We start from the raw sequence: 18792 nt of genomic DNA on the forward strand, positions 1-18792 counted from the left end.
AAAGCCCAAACGTGATAAAAAGGACAAAGTTCTGACAAGATTTGCTGCCTTTGTTCCTGTGGCCTTTCAAGGAGTGTGGGCATCACTGGTAAGGCTAGCATTTCCTATCCTTCCCTCATTGCCTTGAGCCAAGGGCCTCGCTAGGCTATTGCAAGGGATGGTTGAGAGTCAGCCATGGAGCTGAGAATCTGGAGTCACACGCACGCCAGTCTAGGTAAGGATGGCACTAACGGACATTAGTGAACCAGATGGGCTTTTTCAAACAATTGACAATGGATTCATGGTCATCATTAGACACTTAATTCCAGATTTTCTTTTTAATGAATTTAAATTCCACCATCTGCCATGATGCAATTTGAATACAGGTCCCCAAAACATTACATGGTCTCTGGATTAAAAGTCTAGCAATAATATCACTAGGTCATTGCTTTCTTGGAGTAAGGATGGCAGATTTCTTTCCCTAAAGGGTATTTGTGAGCAACAACTGATGGCAGTCTTATGGAGCCAATGTGTTTTTTTAATGTCCCCCTCACCTCTGCGTGGCCTCCGGGGTTCAGGGTCTTGTTGCATCGCACACATCGGAGACAAGGACGGTGCCAGTCCTTGCCCAGTGACGTCACCTTCTCAGCTGTGTTAGAAACGGGGAGAGAGAGAGAGAGAGAGAGAGACAGACAACACTGTTTGAAACACATCCCTCCAATTTCATCCACAATCTCAATCAGAGCACAATGTTTTACAGAAAAACAAAATGACAGGCATTCACACATTTGGAATGGGGGAAGGGTGTGGCATGAGGACCTCCACCTCTCTGTCTGCTCGGAGCTACAGCCCTACAAACAGTGACCTCCATACTATTGCTTAAATGTCTCCCTCACCCGCAGCAAGAGTGTCCAAGCAGCGTGCCTGCTTTCCCGAACATTAATATCTATTGATTACTCACCAAAGTAGACCTTCTTACCACACCTCGGGCACATGTTGGGCTCCCCGGCAAAGGTGGTCATGCTCGATGCTGAGAAAGATCACAAGAAGCCCATTACGGGGTTTGAAAACGTGCCCAAACATTAACGCATGCTATAAGCTTCAAACAACTTACGTTAGCCTCGTGCCCAGCAAATGACCAAGCTGGACAGTGCTGAAAAGTACAAGAGATCAGCTCAGGAGTGAGACCGTTTGGGCCTCCATCACCCGATATGATCACCTACTTCATCTCTGCTTGCCTGTCCAAACCCATGCGGACAGGAGGAGAATGTGCAAACAGACAGTTGTCCAAGCCTGGAATCAAACCCAGGTCCCTGGCACTGTGAGGCAGCAGTGATAACCATTGTTAGTCCACAGAATATAGTTTCAGAGACGACTAGGTCGACTGAGCAGCTTTATTTATAACCAATGAAATTTACAGGCAGGTGATGTATCAGTCTATGTCCTCGTAGGCTATCCCTCAATTTGGCAAACTACTAGCCAGTATAAAAGCACCTAGTCCCTATCCCCCAAATGTAAAGATCCAGATCGCACTCATCCCTGAAAATCCATTCCAAATCTGTTTGCTCAGCCTGAGTACCAAATCCACGAGACAGGAATTCTCAGATCAGGGGATATGACAGGCTGCTACTCATCTTCATGTGACACTTAGCACCTTCAGAGAGGCAAAACCTGGAACTGGTCGGAACAGGAATGGGGAGCAGCAGTCTAGCTGAGAAAGGCCACTCGGCCTTCGGTGTCTGTGCTAACCTTCCTGGCAAGTAATCCAGCCTCTTCCTCCTCCCAACACAGAAACTAGGAGCAGGAGTAGGAGTAGGCCATTCAGCCCTTTGAGCCTGCTCCCTCATTCAATACAATCCTCCATCTCATGCTTTACCATATTCATGCTTTATCCTCATGCCACTTGATCCCTTTAAAATCTAAAATAACTACCTTTCTTGAACGTATTCAGTGACTTGACCTCCACAGTCTTCTGTGATAGAGAATTCCAAAGTGATGATATTTTTCCTCATCTCAATCCTAAATAGTCTATCTCTTGGTTCTTGACTCCCCAAGCAGGGAAAATCATCCCTGTATCTAGTCTGATCATCCCGGTTAGAATTCTCTACATTTCAATCAGATCCCCCTCTAATCCTTCTCATCTGTAATGAATACATGCCCAGTTAAACTAAACTCCCACATCCCTGCACCTCTTTTTTTGATACTCTGGAAAATGTTGAAGCAGTCACAGCACAGGAGGTGGCCATCAAAATAAAACAGCCCCTCCCCGTTCTCCCTCACACCCTCGCTCCAGATCCATATCCCCCGGAGGGTACAGGAATTCGGGGCGGACCCTGATGCCTTTTAAATGGATTGATGGTTTCAGCCTCGACGTCCCCTTTCAGGCAGTGAAACCTAGCTCTCTCTGTGGGATGGGATGGGGTCAATTCCATCCAATGACGCTGTTTACACTTCCTGCAGCCACAGAAAGCAGCCCCTCCCACTCCGGTCATAGACTCTTCCATCCTCTGCTATCCGGCAGAAGTTACCAAAGTTTGAAAACATATACCAATATATTGAAGAATAGCTTCTTCCCCATACTTATCAGACTCACATTAGAGTTGATCTTTCTCTGCACCTCTTTGTAGCTATAACACTATACTCTGCATTCTGTTCTATTACCCTGATGTACTTATGTAAGGTCTGATTTGTCTGGCTAGCACGCGAAACAATACTTTTCACTGTATCTCAGTGCATGAGACAATACTAAACCGAATCAAATCTAATTAATTCAACTTCTCTCTAACCCTTCTTCTAATCACTTCAAATCTGCAATCCATTCAAACACACACGTTAAGACTGGCAGATTTCCTTCCCTAAAGCACGTTAGCAAAACCATTTTCACAACAATTGAGGAACAGCTGATGTTTCCATCTCAAGCTGCAGTAGGATTTGAGGTAAGTTGGACTGGGCGTAGTGTGTCTAGATTTCATTTTCAATAACATAACCGCTGTACACCTCCATCTGCCTATAATCACTGATTCCCTGTCACGAACCACAATGTTCTCCTGCGTGATAAATGTTTCATCACCATCCTGGGTTTCTATAGCAACTGATGGATTCTGAACATAAAGCCAATTGTGAAAACAAAGGGATGTCTTGCTGCACGGGGATAACGAGGCAGCCCAGAGGATTGCTATGCCCTCGAGTATGTAACTGGACTTTGCAGCATTCATTATTCACAATGGAGTCACTGGAACGAAAACATGGGCGACTGGTCGGGTTACACAAGGAGCCAACAATAAAGGAGGACAGGCACAAACACTGGAAACACTCAGCGAGTTGCTGAATGAAAACAGAAAGACAGAGAGAGAGCAAGAGAGAGAGATAGAGAGAGCACACATGCGCGCACGAGAGGGGAAGATGCATGAGAGAAGGAGCACATGAGGGGGGAGTGAATACGCAAGAGGGGAAAGATCATGAGAGCGCGAGCATGCACGAGCGAGAGAGAGAAAGAGAGCGTGCATGAGAGAAAGACAGTGCGAACGATGAGAGAGAGAGAAGAACACAAGAGGGAGATAGGGAGCGAGAGAGCACGAGAGAGATAGTGATCGTGAGACTGACAGCAAGTGACAGGGAGAGCATGCAAGAGACAGAGTGCATGCTCTCCCTTGCACTCATGCGAGGGAGAGCATGAGTGCAAGAGAGAAGTTAAGCAAAAGTGCGAGAGAAAGAGGACGAGAGAGAGAGAGAGAGAGTGCGAGAGAGAGCGCACACGAGAAAGAGAGATGGGTTGATGGAGAGATAGACTCAAGCCTTTATTAGCCTTCAAGAGAGAAGTTAAGCAAATGTGCGAGAGATAGAGGACGAGAGAGAGAGAGAGTGCGAGAGAGAGCGCACACGAGAAAGAGAGATGGGTTGATGGAGAGATAGACTCAAGCCTTTATTAGCCTTGTTCCTGCTGTGAGGCAGAAACCACTGACTACTGATCCAAACTCAACAGAGAAGAACTGATAGTTTAAAATTACAAACACAAATATCTCTAAGAGGCTACATTCAGAACATCCCAAAGTGCTCTGCAACTGTAGTACTACTTGTGGAGCACAATCACCATTGCAATGTCAGAAATGTGGCAATCAATTTAGGCACAATAAGCTCCCAAAAAAGGTGTGACATGATAACAATCAAATAGTCTTACATTGATTGAGATAGAGATATTAGTACACGATTTTGGATTAGTGGTGCTGGAAGAGCACAGCAGTTCAGGCAGCATCTGAGGAGCAGTAAAATCGACGTTTTGCGCAAAAGCCCTTCATCAGGAATAAAGGCAGAGCCTGAAGGGTGGAGAGATAAGCTAGAGGAGGGTGAGGGTGGGGGTGGGGGTGGGGGTGGTGAGAAAGTAGCATAGAGTATTTTACCTATATTGGTACAGGAACCTAGAGATCTTAAACAATGCCACAGGGTCTGCCTAAGAGGGCTCCCAGCGTCACTTTCTATCAGGAAGAACAATCCTTCGACAGTGCAGCACCCCCTCGGGCTGAGCTGGGAGCGCTGGGCCGCACCCCCTCAGGCTGAGCCGGGCACGCCGGGCCCAGAGGCCTCGACCCTCTTACCTTTACTGGGGCCCTTGGGAGGGGCTGTAGTTTTTGGAGCCACTGCCTTGGGAGCCTGATTCTCAGGGGCCATGCTTGGGGGTGGATTATTGGAGGCCGGCGGGGGCTGGTCGTAGACGTAGGAGCCGAATCCTCCGATGTTCACACCTGACAACAAGAGGTAGGAGCAAAAGTGTGAGGCAGCGGGTGTGAAATCACATCAAAACAAAGTACAGAAACAGGCTATTTGGACTCTTGGGACTGCTCTCCTATTTAACATGGTCATTGCTGATACTAGAACACAATTCCTTGTTCTCACTTTTCATCCCTGTATCCACATCAGCTGAGTGAACCTTCTCTGGACTACCTCCAACGCCAGTATATCTTTCCTTGGACAAGGGGCCCAAAACTTTTCACTGTATTCCAGCTGAGGTCTAACTAGTGCCTTGTTCATTTTTAGCCAAACCTCTATACTTTTATACTCTATTCCAAGACCAACACTCCATTTGGCTTTCCTATTACCCATTGAACTTGGATACTAGCTTTCTGTGGTTCATGCATGGGGACCCCATATCCCTCTGTTCTGTAGCTTTTTCCAAAGAAATAATATTCAGCTCCTCTGTTTTTCCTGCCAAGGTGCAAACTCACATTTTCCTCACTAAACCTATCTATCTTTCTGCAGACTATAACTTGACACATTCCCTTAATTCATCCAAATCATTAATGTGTTGTAAATAATTGTGGCGCAGCACTGTTCCCTGTGGCACTTCACTAGTTACATTAGTTCCATCCTGAAGATGCCCCCTTTTATCCCAACTCTCTTTTATTCTAGGAGTTAACCAATCCTCTCTCCATGCCAATATATTACCTCCAAAACCATGAACTTTTGTAGGCCAATGTGTTTTGCCTTGTGAAATATCTTCTGATAATCTAAATATATTATATCCACTGCTTTCTCCCTTATCTATCCTGTTTTTTACCTCCTTAAAAAAAATTCTAATAAATTTACCAGGCATGCTTTTCCCATCATGAAACCATGCTGACTGCTTGAATGTATTATGCATTTCTAAATCCTCTGCTCTTACATTCTTTCTAATAGACTCTAACATTTTCCCAATATCAGTTAAAGCGAACTGGCCTATAGTTACCTTTTCTACCCCCTTCACTTGTTAAATAAAGATATTACTTTGATAGCTTTCTGTTCTTTTGGGACTTTTTCAGAATCTCAAGAATCTTGGAAGAGACATCCACCATCTCTGTCGCTATGTCTTTGAATATCCCGATGCATTCCATCAGGTTCAAGACACTTCTCTTAGTGTTATGCAGTGTTTAGTGCTTTTTGTCTCTTGGTAAGCTCTACTTGGCTTTCAGGAGAATGCATTCACTCTTACCTTTAGGGCCGAACAGTGTGGCATAGCAAGGTTTATGGCAGTATGGTTTATCATCATGCTGTGGAATAGGAAGAGAGGCTCAGTTAGTACAAACTAAATAAGACTTGTTCGCAATGTAGAAAACTCCAAAACAAAAAGAGAACCTTGATGTAAATGTGAGAAGTTTCAGGAATTAAGCGTTCATCCTAACAACCCACAGCCAACCAACAGTGCATTGACACCATTCACTGTTGGAGTATTGCATTGATCACATCACCTGTTACACATCCCAATGACAGTGCGACTCCACCCCATCAGAAATTCCTCCACAGTGAACAGCAACTTCAAAAGTTTGCAAGTAGTCTCAAGTTTGTAAACACTTCGCCATAAATTTTTTTCTGTCCCTTTCCTTTTTCCAACTATTTCTTGAATCTTAAACACTTAATAGTAAGGTCGTGGTTATTTGTGTTTTTTTTAAATCAAAAAATTCTTTTCATTGCTCCTTAGGTCCTAGGGAATGTGGCTGAACAAAATGACCTCTGGGTTCAGGTTCATAGTCCCTCAAAAGGTAGAACTATGGGTAGAAGGCATTTGATACACTTGCCTTTATTGGGCAGCGTATTGAGGATAGGATTTGGGAGGTTATGTTGCAACTGTACAGGACATTGGTTAGGCCACTTTTGGAATATCACATTCAATTCTGGTCTCCCTGAGACAGGAAAGATCTTGTTAAACTTGAAAGGGGTCATAAAACATTTATAGGATGTTGCCAGGGTTGGAGCATTTGAGCTTATTGGGAGAGGCTGATTAGGCTGGGGCTTATTTCCCTGGAGCATTGGAGGCTGAGGGGTCACCTTACAAAAGGTTTATCGAGTCATGAAGGGCATGGATAAGGTAAATAGCCAAGATCCTTCCTCGAGGGCAGGGCAGTCCAAATATAGAGGGTTTAGGTTTGAAATGAGAGGGAAAAAGATTTAAAAAGGACCCGCGGGGCAAATTTTGCATGCAGAGGGTGATGCATGTATGGAATAAGCTGCTAGAGGTGGTGGTGGAGACTGGTACAATTACAACATTTAAGATGCACCTGGACAGCTATATGAAAAGGAAAGATTTAGAGGAATTTGGCCAAATACTGGCAAATGGGACTAGAATAATTTAGGATATCTGGTTGACATAGACGAGTTGGACTGATGGGTCTGTTTCTGAGCTGTACATCTCCATGACTCTCGTTCCCTTTTCAAAGTTACTATCGGTTGCCAGCAATTTGAGGTTCCAGATCACAAGTGGATGCACACAAAAGAAAGTTATTTGTGTTTTTTTAAAATCAAAAAATTCTTCTCATTGCTCCTTAGGTTGGTTTGCCAATTACCTTAAAATTGTGCCCTCAGGTTATCAAACCTCCTGCCAGTGGACATGACTTCCTCTTGTTTGGTCTGTTTCAAGGGGCCTCCAATGTTTATGGGCTCCATCGAATCTGACATGATCATTTGTCACTCCAAGGAAAACATTTCTGGCTCCAGTCTAACTGCCACCCCCTCATGCTCACACTGACTTATACGATTTCACTGGCTGCAAAAACGCTTTGAGGCATCTGAAGGCCGAGGGAAGTGCAGTGCAAAGGCAAATCTTTTCTATTCCACCTCTCATTCTTGATGCCATTCTAGCAAAAACATTGCTGAAAAGGAGACGTGGAGTCAAAGCTTTTCATCAGGACCCAAATGCAAGAAAACCAAATCCAAAAATGAAAGAATCAACGATGTGTCATTGGACTTCGGTTGGCATGGAGACGACTAACAGTCAAGCTAATGGATTGAATTCAAACCAGGCAAGTGCACTCTATTTGGTCAGGATACTACCATGGTGCTCTAGCCGAGATCGGCTATCCCCAAAACGCTCTCTTCTCATGCTGTATATATTCGGCTCACTACTACCTCTCAGCACCAGAGACCTGGGTTCGATTCCAGCCTCAGGCGACTGTCTGTGTGGAGTTTTCACATTCTCCTACCATCTGCACGGGTTTCCTCCAGGTGCCCCGGTTTCCTCCCACAATTCAAAGACGTGCAGGTTCGATGAATTGGTCATGCAAAATTGCCCATAGTGTTCAGGGATGTGAAAGTTAGGTGCATTTGACAGAGGTAAATATAGAGTAATAGAGTAGGAGAATGGGTCTGGATGGGTTACTCATCAAGAGGGTTGCTGTGGACTTGTTGGGCCAAATGGCCTGGTTCCACACTGTAGGGATTCTATGATTCTATGATATTGAGAAATCCTTTCTAAATGTGGCTTTCTTGTTTTTGGATCCTGATGAGGGCGCGATAAAAAGTTTCAACTTCATGTCACCTTTTAGAAATTTTTATGTTCTGGTAAACCTCTCAACATCTTTCCTAACGTGTAGTTACCTTGAACAATCCCTCGGTGACCTAAACAGTGATTTATGAAGGATTAACCAACTTCCTTGCTTTTGTACTTTTCTGCTTCCATGAATAGAGCCAAGAGAGTCCCGGATGGTTTCTAACAGGATGCAGCAGACCCATCTGCTTCTCTACAAACTGTAATCTTGAAACAACAGTTGGTGGGATTAAAGTATAAACTACATTCCACCATATGCTGTGTTAATATGTGGCGCAACTCACTTAAAACAGACAGAGTAAGACCCGTGCCTGTGAAATTGCCAAGGATTATCATACAACTGTGTTGAACATCGATTTATCACCAAATTAGTGGCATGGACATTTGTAAAACATTTAGTCCCTTTAATCATCTTATTGGCCGTAGCTGCCAATACTATCCCTTTCACCCAATGGATTACTTGTGGCTTTTTTTGTTTTAATTCATTCATAGGATGTGGGCACCATTGGCTAGACTGGCAATGTTTTTGCCATCACTAACTGCTAGGAGCCATGGTCATCATCAAACTCTTAATTCCAACTTCGAAAAAAGTTGAATTTAAATCAGGCATGAGAGGATTTGAACCAAGATCCCCAGATTACAGCCTGCGCCCAAAGATTAATACCACGAGGCCATCACCTCTCCAGATACTACTGCTGTGCTGGAAAGTTTAAGAATGCCATATCATAAAGTCATACAGCACGGAAACAGACCCTTCGGTCCAACCAGTCCATAACAACAATAATGCCAAAATAAATTAGTCCTACCTGCCTGCTCCTGGCCCATATCCCTCCAAACCTTTCCTATTCATTAACTTATCCAAATGTCTTTTCAAGATTGTAACTGTACCTGTGTTCACTGCTTCTCCTGGAAGTTCATTCCACCTATAAACCACTCTGTCTAAAGAAGGTGCTCCTCAAGTATTTTTTTTAGAAATCTTTCTCCTCTCACCTTAAAAATGTGTGCCCTGGTCTTGAAATCCCCCACACTAGGAAAAAGACACCTGCCATTCACATTATCTATGCCCCTCATGATTTTATAAACTTCTCTAAGGTCACCTCTCAACCTCCTAAGCTCCAGTGAAAAACATTCCAGCCTATCCCAGTCTCTTCCTATAACTCAAACTATCATGATAAATCTCTTCTGAACCCTCTCCAGTTTAATAGTATTGCTCCTCTAACAGGGTGACCAGAATTGGACACAGCACTCCAGAAGAAGTTTCACCAATGTCCTGTACAAACTCAACAAAACATCCCAACTCCTATGCTCAAAGGTCTGAGCAATGAAGGGAAGTGCACTAAATGCAAACTTCAAAGAATGATGTACCTGAACCCCGAGGTCTCCCTGTTCTACTTTTAATTGTATAAGTACGGTGGCATGGTGGTTCGCACTGCTGCTTCACAGCGCCACAAACCCGGGTTCAATTCCCGCCTCAGGTGACTGTGTGGAGTTTGCACATTCTCCCTGTGTCTGCGTGGGTTTCCTCCGGGTGCTCTGGTTTCCTCCCACAGTCCAAAAATGTGCGGGTTAGGTGAATTGGCCACGCTAAATTGCCCGTAGTGTTAGGGGCAGGGGTGAATATAGGGGAAGGGTCTGGGTGGGTTGCGCTTCGGCGGGTCGGTGCGGACTTGTTGGGCCGAAGGGCCTGTTTCCACTCTAAGTAAATCTAATCTAAAAAAAAGTCTTCTCCTTTTGTTTGACCAAAATGCAATACCTTGCATTTATCCAAATTCAACTCATTTTGTTTTAGCCTTTGTACAAAACCTTGGGTAGAGCTCAGATCCCTCATGGAGGGGTTTGGTCCCTTCACCTGGCACATGATGGCCCTTTACTTGGGGAGAGCTCTAATTGTATTGGAAGTAGTTCAGAGGTTTGATTCAGGAGATGAGGGTTTGTCTAATGAAGAGAGAAATTCAGCAGTTTAGGACTATACTGTCTGGAGTTTCGAAGACGAGGTATGCAAAATGCCAAAGGGGATTGACAAAGTAGATATGGAGAGATTTCTTCATCGATTTCATGGATTTCAGTGAGTCCCTCTCTCACTGCACACCCCAGGACATCTCCTCTGCACAGAAGCTCTTCCTCTACAAAGATTTCTTCATGAGTCAATCCAGAACAAGAGGTCATCATTTTAGCATAACATTTGGCAGATTTAAAACCGAGATGATGAGAAACTACTTCTCTCGAAGAGTTGTGAATCTGTGGAATTCAATTCTCTAGAGTGTGGTGGATGCTGGTACAATAAATAAATTTGAGGAGGAGATAGACAGACGTTTAATTAGTAATGGGTTTAAGGGTTACGGGGAGCGGGCAGGAAAATGGAGTTGAGGCCAAGATAAGATCAGCCATGACTGCGTTAAATGGCAGAATGGGCTCGATGAGCTGAACGGCCTATTCCTGCCCCTGATTCTTATCTTCTGGCAATATCGAAAATAAAGGGGTGTAGAAGAGGATCACATGACTAATTGCTACTTTAAAGCATTCTCAAGAAACTTCACACCATCCAGGGCAATGCAACCCATTTGATTGGCACCCCATCCACAAACATCCATTCCCTCCACCACCGATGCTCAGTAGCAGCAATGTGTATAAATTACACTGCAGTAACTCACCAAGTTCATGGGGATAAAGCAGGAAAGTGGAGTTAGGGATTATCAGATCAACCATGATCTCATCAAAAGGCACAGCAAACTGAATAGGCTGAATGGCCTAATTCTGCTCCTAAGTCTAATGGTTTTATGATCTTTCCCTGCTGCTCACCTACAGTTAAACAGATTAGTCCCTGTCAGAAATGCTGCAAGGCAGGCCCGGAAAATGCTAAAACTAATGTAATGGTTAAAATTGAAAACAGATGCCTTCCGTTACTGACTACTTCAAATAGCTTGCTCTCCAAGCAGCTTCTGTTCCTGAGATCCTGGGGATTCACTCCATTTATCATTGGTGCGGTGAGATAGCTGGGTAACATGACAAGCAAGGAGCTGCCAGTGGACTGGCGAAGTTCAGCTGAGAGAAGGAGGTGACAGCTCTCGATACAATCAATCACTCAGTGTGGCCGTCAGACCGTGTTCGGAGACACAGATCCGAAGCTCCCATGTGTTGACAGGACCATCAGCTGCTGAACTGCTGAGGGGAGCTCCAATACAGATAGGGTCATTGGAGGGGGCCACTTTAACTCAGAACGACGTAGAACAACCACTCAGATAGTGTGAAGGTCCTTTACCGGGCAGGACTGACAAGGGAGAGTAAAAAGAAAGTGAACAGTCAGAGAGAAAGCTTAGAATGAGGCTTTTGAAAATAGCCAAGTGGCTTCCTAATGAAACATATCGGCAACACTGTCACAAATGCACAGAGCATCTAGGTACAGGAGCGAAGGATGCAGATTAGTTGATGATTGTTAGACTGAATGGCAGAGTAAGCTCAAAAGAGACAGGGGCTATTCCACTTGACAGGTGAAAGTGACGGCTACAGATGCTGGAGATCAGTGGCGCTGGAGAGTTGATGTTTCGGGCATAAGCCCTACATCAGGAATAAGTGCTGAAGGGCTTATGCCCGAAACATTACCTCTCCTGCTCCTTGGATGCTGCCTGACCAGCTGTCATTTTCCGGCGCCACACTTTTCGACCCTAATCCACTTGACATCTTACAGACTGCTCTTTTGGTTCATCTGCTAAGTACCATCACTTACAGTCCCCTCAAACCTCCTGCCACCACCCGTTCAGCGTATCCTCCTGTACCATCCGCCCCCTGTTTACCCATTAGCTTTTTCACTATCTGTCTCATTGAGTCCTTCTTTTTACTGGAATACATTTTTGCTGAGCATTGTGAAACATCTGTTTAAAATCCTAACATTGCTGATCCACTGACTTTCTCCTTCATCTACTTTCCCAGCCCAGTTTAAACAACTCTTTCTTAGTCCTACTGTAATTGTCTTTATTTAATTTGAGGATACTGGTTTGAGACCCACTTGACTGTCCCTTGAACCAAATTTGAAATTCTACCATGTTGTGATCACTATCTCCTAGAAGATCCTTAATTACGAGATCACTTGTTAATCCTACCTCATCATACACATTACTAGATGTGAAATAATCTTTTCCTGGGTAGGTTACTGCAATGTACTGCTCTAAGAAACAATCCATGATGCACTCAACAAATTGTCTTTCCTGTTACCCTTACCCATCTGATTGGTCCAGTCAATATGCAGATTCAAATCACCCATGACAATTGCAGTACCTCCATTATTTCCCAATTTATACTTTATTCTGCAATGATGACTTCACTCATGACTTCTTTCCCCTGCTATTCCTTATTTCCACCCAAACTGTTTCCACATCACGATCGATATCACCTCGATAAATACTCATCACTGCACTGATACCATTCTTTATTATCAAATCTACCCCACTTCCGCTTTGTTTATTCTTCTGGAATGTTGAATAGCTTGGAGTATTGAGCTCCCCGTCTTGGTCATCCTGCAGCCATGTCTCTGTAATCGCTATCAAATCATTTTAATTTATTCCTATTTGAGCTGTGAACTCATCTACCTTGTTACAAATGGTGTGTACATTCAGATAAAAAATCCTTAAACTTGGACTTTTGTACTATTATTACTCTCCCTGGTTCTAATTTTTATTAGACTTTACTATTTTCTACCAGTTCCTGTAACACTGATTATTGCTCACCTCTTCACTACCCTATACCGCTGTTCTCTCATTTCTGTTTGATTTTTTTGAACCCTTGCCCCCACTAATTAGGTTCATTAAAGCCTTGTCTACAAAGCCAGTTCCATACAGCATGGAAACAGACTCTTCGGCCCAACTCGTCCATGCCAACCAGGTAACCTAAACTGAACTAATGGCATGTGCCTGCACTGGCCCTCTAAACTTTAACTGCACCCACCTCTACCACTTCCTCTGGAGCTCGTTCCACATGTGCACCACCCTCTGTGTGGAAAAAGTTGCACCTCAGGTCCTTTTTAAATCTTTCTCCTCTCAACTTAAGTCCTCCAGTTATGGACTTCCCCAACGTTAGAGGAAAGACCATACCTATTCATCCCATCTATGCCCCTCATGATTTTATAAGCCATCCCAATGGAACAGCAGTCTCTTTCCCCAGTATTGGTGCTAGTGGCCCTTGAATCAGAGCCCACTTCCCCCAAACCAATCTTTTAAGCCTTGCATTTACCTCTAATCTTATTTGCTCTATGCCAATTTTCAGAGATTACTTCCATGCTTCCGCTTTTTAATTTATCCCAGAGCTGCTTGTAATTCCACAACGGAACCTCTTTTCCAGTTCTACTTCTGTCTCTGGTACTTCCAATGGACCAAGGTAAGTCCACCTTCCTCTCACTGCAGTCCAGGAGAGATGGCCTGAACTTGGGCAAAATGGCCTTCAGAACTCTCTTCCTTCACTGCTGTTAAGGCAACAGATTTCCTTCCCTTGCTAAAGGAGTGGATTTTTATGACAATGGACTATAACATCATGAGTCATCATTACTAACACAAGCTTTCAATTCTTGAACTTCTCAGTTGAATTTAAAATCTCGCTGGATTTAGCCAGAGCCTCTGAATTAGTCGTTCAGTACAACAGCCTCCCTTTATCCATTCAGAAGACGATAGTTGTTTCTATCTCAAAGGAGAAAGTGAGGTCTGCAGATGCTGGAAATCAAAGTTGAAACTTTATTGCTGGAACAGCACAGCAGGTCAGGCAGCATCCAGGGAACAGGAGATTCGACGTTTCGGGCACAGGCCGAAGAAGGGCCTGAAGAAGGGCCTGTGCCCGAAACGTCGAATCTCCTGTTCCCTGGATGCTGCCTGACCTGCTGTGCTGTTCCAGCAATAAAGTTTCAACTCTATCTCAAAGCACACCTACCATGTTAAATTCTCTCTCTCAGGCCATGACTCAGCTCTTTAATTTCTCCAGCTCCCTTTAAACAATTCAATGTTTCAGGGAGCTTGTGGCAAGGTTGGTGTCGCCTTGCATTTGTTTCAAAGTTTTATTGAAGCATGTTGTTTACTGGGAAGGAGAAAGAGGCCTGTAATTGGGTGGAGGCCCACCAGAAGATTCTGCCAGAGACTCCTAATTGGTCTAGACGTGGCGCCCGTTGCAGTGAATATATGAGCCCTATGCTTATTGCAGTAACTTGAACACATGCCCTCATGCTCTTTCATTAAAAATAAAAAGGACAAGAGAAGGCCATACAGCCCATGTAGCCTAATCTAATATTCAATATGTAATAAAGTCATACAACAGGGAAACAGACCCTTCAGCCCAACTGTCTATGGTGATCAAGTTTATAACCTAGACTAGTCCCACTTGCCTGCATTTGGCCCATATCCCTGTAAACCTTTTCTATCCATATGCCTATTCAAATGTCTTTTAAATTTTGCGACTTGCACTTACCATGTCCTCTGGCAGTTCATTCCACATACGAACCACCCTCTGCATGAAAAGGTTGTCCCTCAAGTGGCTCTTTAATCTTTCTCCTCTCACCGTAAACCTCTGCCCCTCTAGTTTTGAACTCACCTACCCTAGGTCTGTTTTCATGCTATATGACTTATGGAATGAAAGAAGGGATGAATGCCCCTTTTAAATGAAAAGATTGTGGCTGTTAATCTTATCCATGTCCTTCATAATTTTATAAACCTCTAAAAGGTCACCCCTCAACCTCCTACAATCCAGTGAAAAAAGTCCCAACCTATTCAGCCTCTTCCTGTAACTCAAACCCATTAGTTCCAGCATCAACCTGGTAAATCTTTTCTGAATCCTCTACAATTTAGTAATATCCTTCCTGTAGCAAGGTGCAATCATGGATGATCTAGCTTGACTACTTTCCTGCACCACCCCACATCCTTAAAGGGGAGGGACTGGCACAGTGGATGAGTTAATCCAGATCCCTAGGCTCATGCTTTTGTGACACAGGTTCTAATCCTCACCACTGCAAACAGTGATAATTCAATTAAATTCAATTTTCAAAACCTCGGCCTTTCACAAAGTAGCAACTGTGTAATGACTGTTGTTACAAGCCCATCAGGTTCAGTAACATCTTTCAGGGAAGGAAATCTGCCATACTTACTTGGTCTGGCCTACATGTCACTCCAAACCCTCTGCAGTGTAGCTGACTCTCAATGACAATGAGGGATGGGCAATAAATGCTGGGCGCAGTCAGTGATGCCTATATCCCGTGAACAAATAAAAGAACTCTTGTGTTTCTGCAAGTCTACCACTTTCTACCTTGAATATTCTCAATGGCTAAGTATCCACAGCTCTCTGCAGTAGAGAATTACAAAGACAGAACATAAACCTGCCAAATACAAGCAATTTCACTGTAAGACAATATTTGCTGGATCGTAACCATGGAACATTCTGAATTATTCAGAATAGTTTTGACAATACATTTAAGAATGAATTGTTACAGATGACTGGGAAAAGGACAGAGGTGAAATGAGTCTTCCCTCCGCCCCTCCACCCAACCCAACCCCACACAATGAACAGTTATGATCCCTTATTTCCCCGACTAAAGCAGACAAGTTATTATTTTCCAAAAAAAAAGGAATGGAGTAAATACTGGGAGAGAAGGGACGTTTTAGCAATTCTGGAAAGAGTGAAAATAGGGCCGGATGGGATAACTAGAATTCTCTGAGAAGCCAGGGAGGAGATTGCAGATCCTTTGGCTTTGATCTTAATGTCGTCATTGTCTATAGGAATAGTGCCAGAAGATTGGAGGATAGCAAATGTTCTCTCCTTGTTCATGGAGGAGAGTAGAGACAGCCCTGGTAATTATAGACCAGTGACCCTTACTTCCGTTGTGGGTAAAGTATTGGAAAAAGTTATAAGAGATAGGATTTATAATCATATAGAAAGAAATAAGTTGATTAGGGATAATCAACATAGTTTTGTGAAGGGTAGGTCATGCCTCACAAGCCTTATTGAGTTCTTTGAGAGGGTGACCAAACAGGTGGATGAGGGTAAAGTGTTTGATATGGTGTATATGGACTTCAGTAAGGTGATTGATAAGGTTTCTTATGGTAGGCTCTATTGCACAAAATACAGAGGCATGGAATTGAGTGTGATTTAGCGGTTTGTATGAAAAACTGGCTAGCTGAAAGAAGACAGAGGGCTGTGGTTGATGGAAAACGTACATACCGGAGTTCAGTCACTAGTGGTGTACCGCAAATATATGTTTTGGGACCACTGCTGTTTGTCATTTTTATAAATGACCTGAATGAGGGCGTAGAAGGGTGAGTTAGTAAATTTGCAAATGACACTAAGGTCAGTGGAGTTGTGGATAGTGATGAAGGATGTTGCTGGTTAAAGAGGGACATAGATAAGCTGATAGCTGGGCTGAGAGGTGGCAAATGGAGTTTAATGCGGAAAAGTGTGAGCTGATTCACTTTGGAAGGAGCAACAGAAATAGAGTACTGGGCTACTAGTAAGATCCTTGGTAGTGTAGATGAACAGAGAGATTCTTGTGTCCATGTGCATAGATCCCTGAAAGTTGACACCCAAGTTGATTGGGTTGTTAAGAAGGCATATGTGTGTTAGCTTTTATTGGCAGAGGGATTGAATTTTGGAGCCTTGAGGTCATGCTGTAGCTGTACAAACCTCTGGTACAGCCGCACTTGGAGTACTGCGTATAGTTCTGGTCACTGCATTATAGCAAGGATGAGAAGGGTTCAGAGGAGATTTACTAGGATGTTGCCTGGTGGAGGGAAGGTCTTATGAAGAAAGGCTGAGGGACTTGAGGCTGTTTTCGTTAGAGAGAAGAAAGTTGAGAGGTGATTTAACTGAGACATAAGGTAACCAGAGGATTAGATAGGGTGGACAGTGAGAGCTTTTTTCCTCGAATGGTGATGGCGAGCACAAGGGCACAAAGCTTTTAAGTGAAGGGTGAAAGATGTACGACAGATGTCAGAGGTAGTTTCTTTATTTAGATTAAATTAGATTCCCTACAGCGTGGAAACAGGCTCTTCGGCTCAACAAGCCCACACCGACCCTCCAAAGAGCAACCCACCCAGACCCATTCCCCTACATTTACCCCTTCACCTAACACTACGGGCAATTTAGCATGGCCAATTCACCTAACCTGCTCATTTTTGGACTGTGGGTGGAAACCGGAGCATCCAGAGGAAACCCCCGCAGACACAGGGAGAATGTGCAAACTCCACACAGATAGTTGTCTGAGGCGGGAATTGAATCCGGGTCTCTGGCCCTGTGAGGCAGCAGTGCTAACCACTGTGCCACCGTGCTGCCCATTTAGAGAGTAATAGAGGTGTGGAACGCCCTGCCAGCAACAGTAGTAGACCTGCCAACATTAAGGGCATTTAAATTGTCATTGGATAAACAAATGGATGAAAATGGAATAGTATAGGTTAGATGGACTTCAGATTGGTTTCACAGGTCAGCGCAACATCGAGAGCCGAAGGACCTGTACAGCACTTTCATGTGCTATGTTCTATGTTTGCAGGTAGATAGAGAAAGAGCAGGTGAGAGAGGTGAGTTGGATAGCAGTATCAAAGAGCTGGCTTCAACATGATGTTCCAAATGCTACCTCTGTGCTGAACTGTTGTGTGATCATTTGTGTGTATTTTTAACCATAAACTGACAGCAATCTATTATCCCATTAGTCCTCTTGTAAGCGTGGCAGGTGCTGCAAACATCTGGCCGAGCAGTCTCACATCTGGAACAGTTCAGCCACCAACAAGCTGTGTGTGCCTGTGCATATGTCTGTGTCTGTATGTTTGCATGGACATCCATCTGTGCACACATATTTGAGTGTGTATCTGTGTGCGTCTTCGTGTGCATGTGTTTTTGTGTGTGCGCGCACGCGTGTGTTTGTGCGAGTGAGAGTGTACGCGTGCGTGTCACTGTATGCATGTGAACTTCAGAGCCCATCTGCCTCAGGGAAGTGTAAGCAGAGACCGGAGAGATAAGGAGAGCTGAACAATGTTCCATCCCGATGGTTAACCCTTCTCCAGTTATCAGGATATCAAAGGCCATATTCCATTTTCATCCGTATGTTTATCCAATGACCATTTAAATGCCCTAAAAATACCTGGTGCCCATGTACAGTATACACGATACCTGCTGCGCTGTGTAGCGTAGATTAGATTCCGTACAGTGTGGAAACAGGCCCTTCGGCCCAACCAGTCCACACCGACCCTCCAAAGAGTAATCCACTCAGACCCATTTCCCTCTGACTAATGCACCTAATACTATGGGCAATTTAGTATGGCCAATTCACCTGACCTGCACATCTTTGGACTGTGGGAGGAAACCAGAGCACCCGGAGGAAACCCACCGCAGACATGGAGAGAATGCGTAAATTTCACACAGTCGCCCGAGGCTGGAATCGAACCTGGGACCCTGGTACTATGGGGCAACAGTGCTAAACACTGACCCACCGTGCCGCCCCAGTAACCCCCGGCCCGTGTAGAGTATATGCAGTTACCCGCTGCCACGTGTACAGTATACGTGGTATCTTT

At 44.2% G+C, this 18792-nt stretch overlaps 1 protein-coding gene across 2 annotated transcripts in view; it reads right to left on the reverse strand.

The window, feature by feature from the left end:
- The window catches only part of LOC122553880 (cysteine-rich protein 2-like), a 54480-nt gene that overhangs the window by 9938 nt on the left and 25750 nt on the right, over window positions 1-18792 (reverse strand). For both annotated transcript variants that reach the window (XM_043698338.1, XM_043698337.1), the window contains 4 exons: window positions 5942-5999; window positions 4572-4718; window positions 941-1009; window positions 534-628 (listed from right to left, as the gene is read on the reverse strand). In XM_043698338.1, the coding sequence (XP_043554273.1) occupies window positions 534-628; window positions 941-1009; window positions 4572-4644 (237 nt within the window). In that variant the 5' untranslated portion in view covers window positions 4645-4718; window positions 5942-5999. The remainder of the gene's footprint in view (window positions 1-533; window positions 629-940; window positions 1010-4571; window positions 4719-5941; window positions 6000-18792) is intronic.

Source organism: Chiloscyllium plagiosum, chromosome 10 (assembly GCF_004010195.1).
Source record: "Chiloscyllium plagiosum isolate BGI_BamShark_2017 chromosome 10, ASM401019v2, whole genome shotgun sequence".
Taxonomy (NCBI): domain Eukaryota; kingdom Metazoa; phylum Chordata; class Chondrichthyes; order Orectolobiformes; family Hemiscylliidae; genus Chiloscyllium; species Chiloscyllium plagiosum.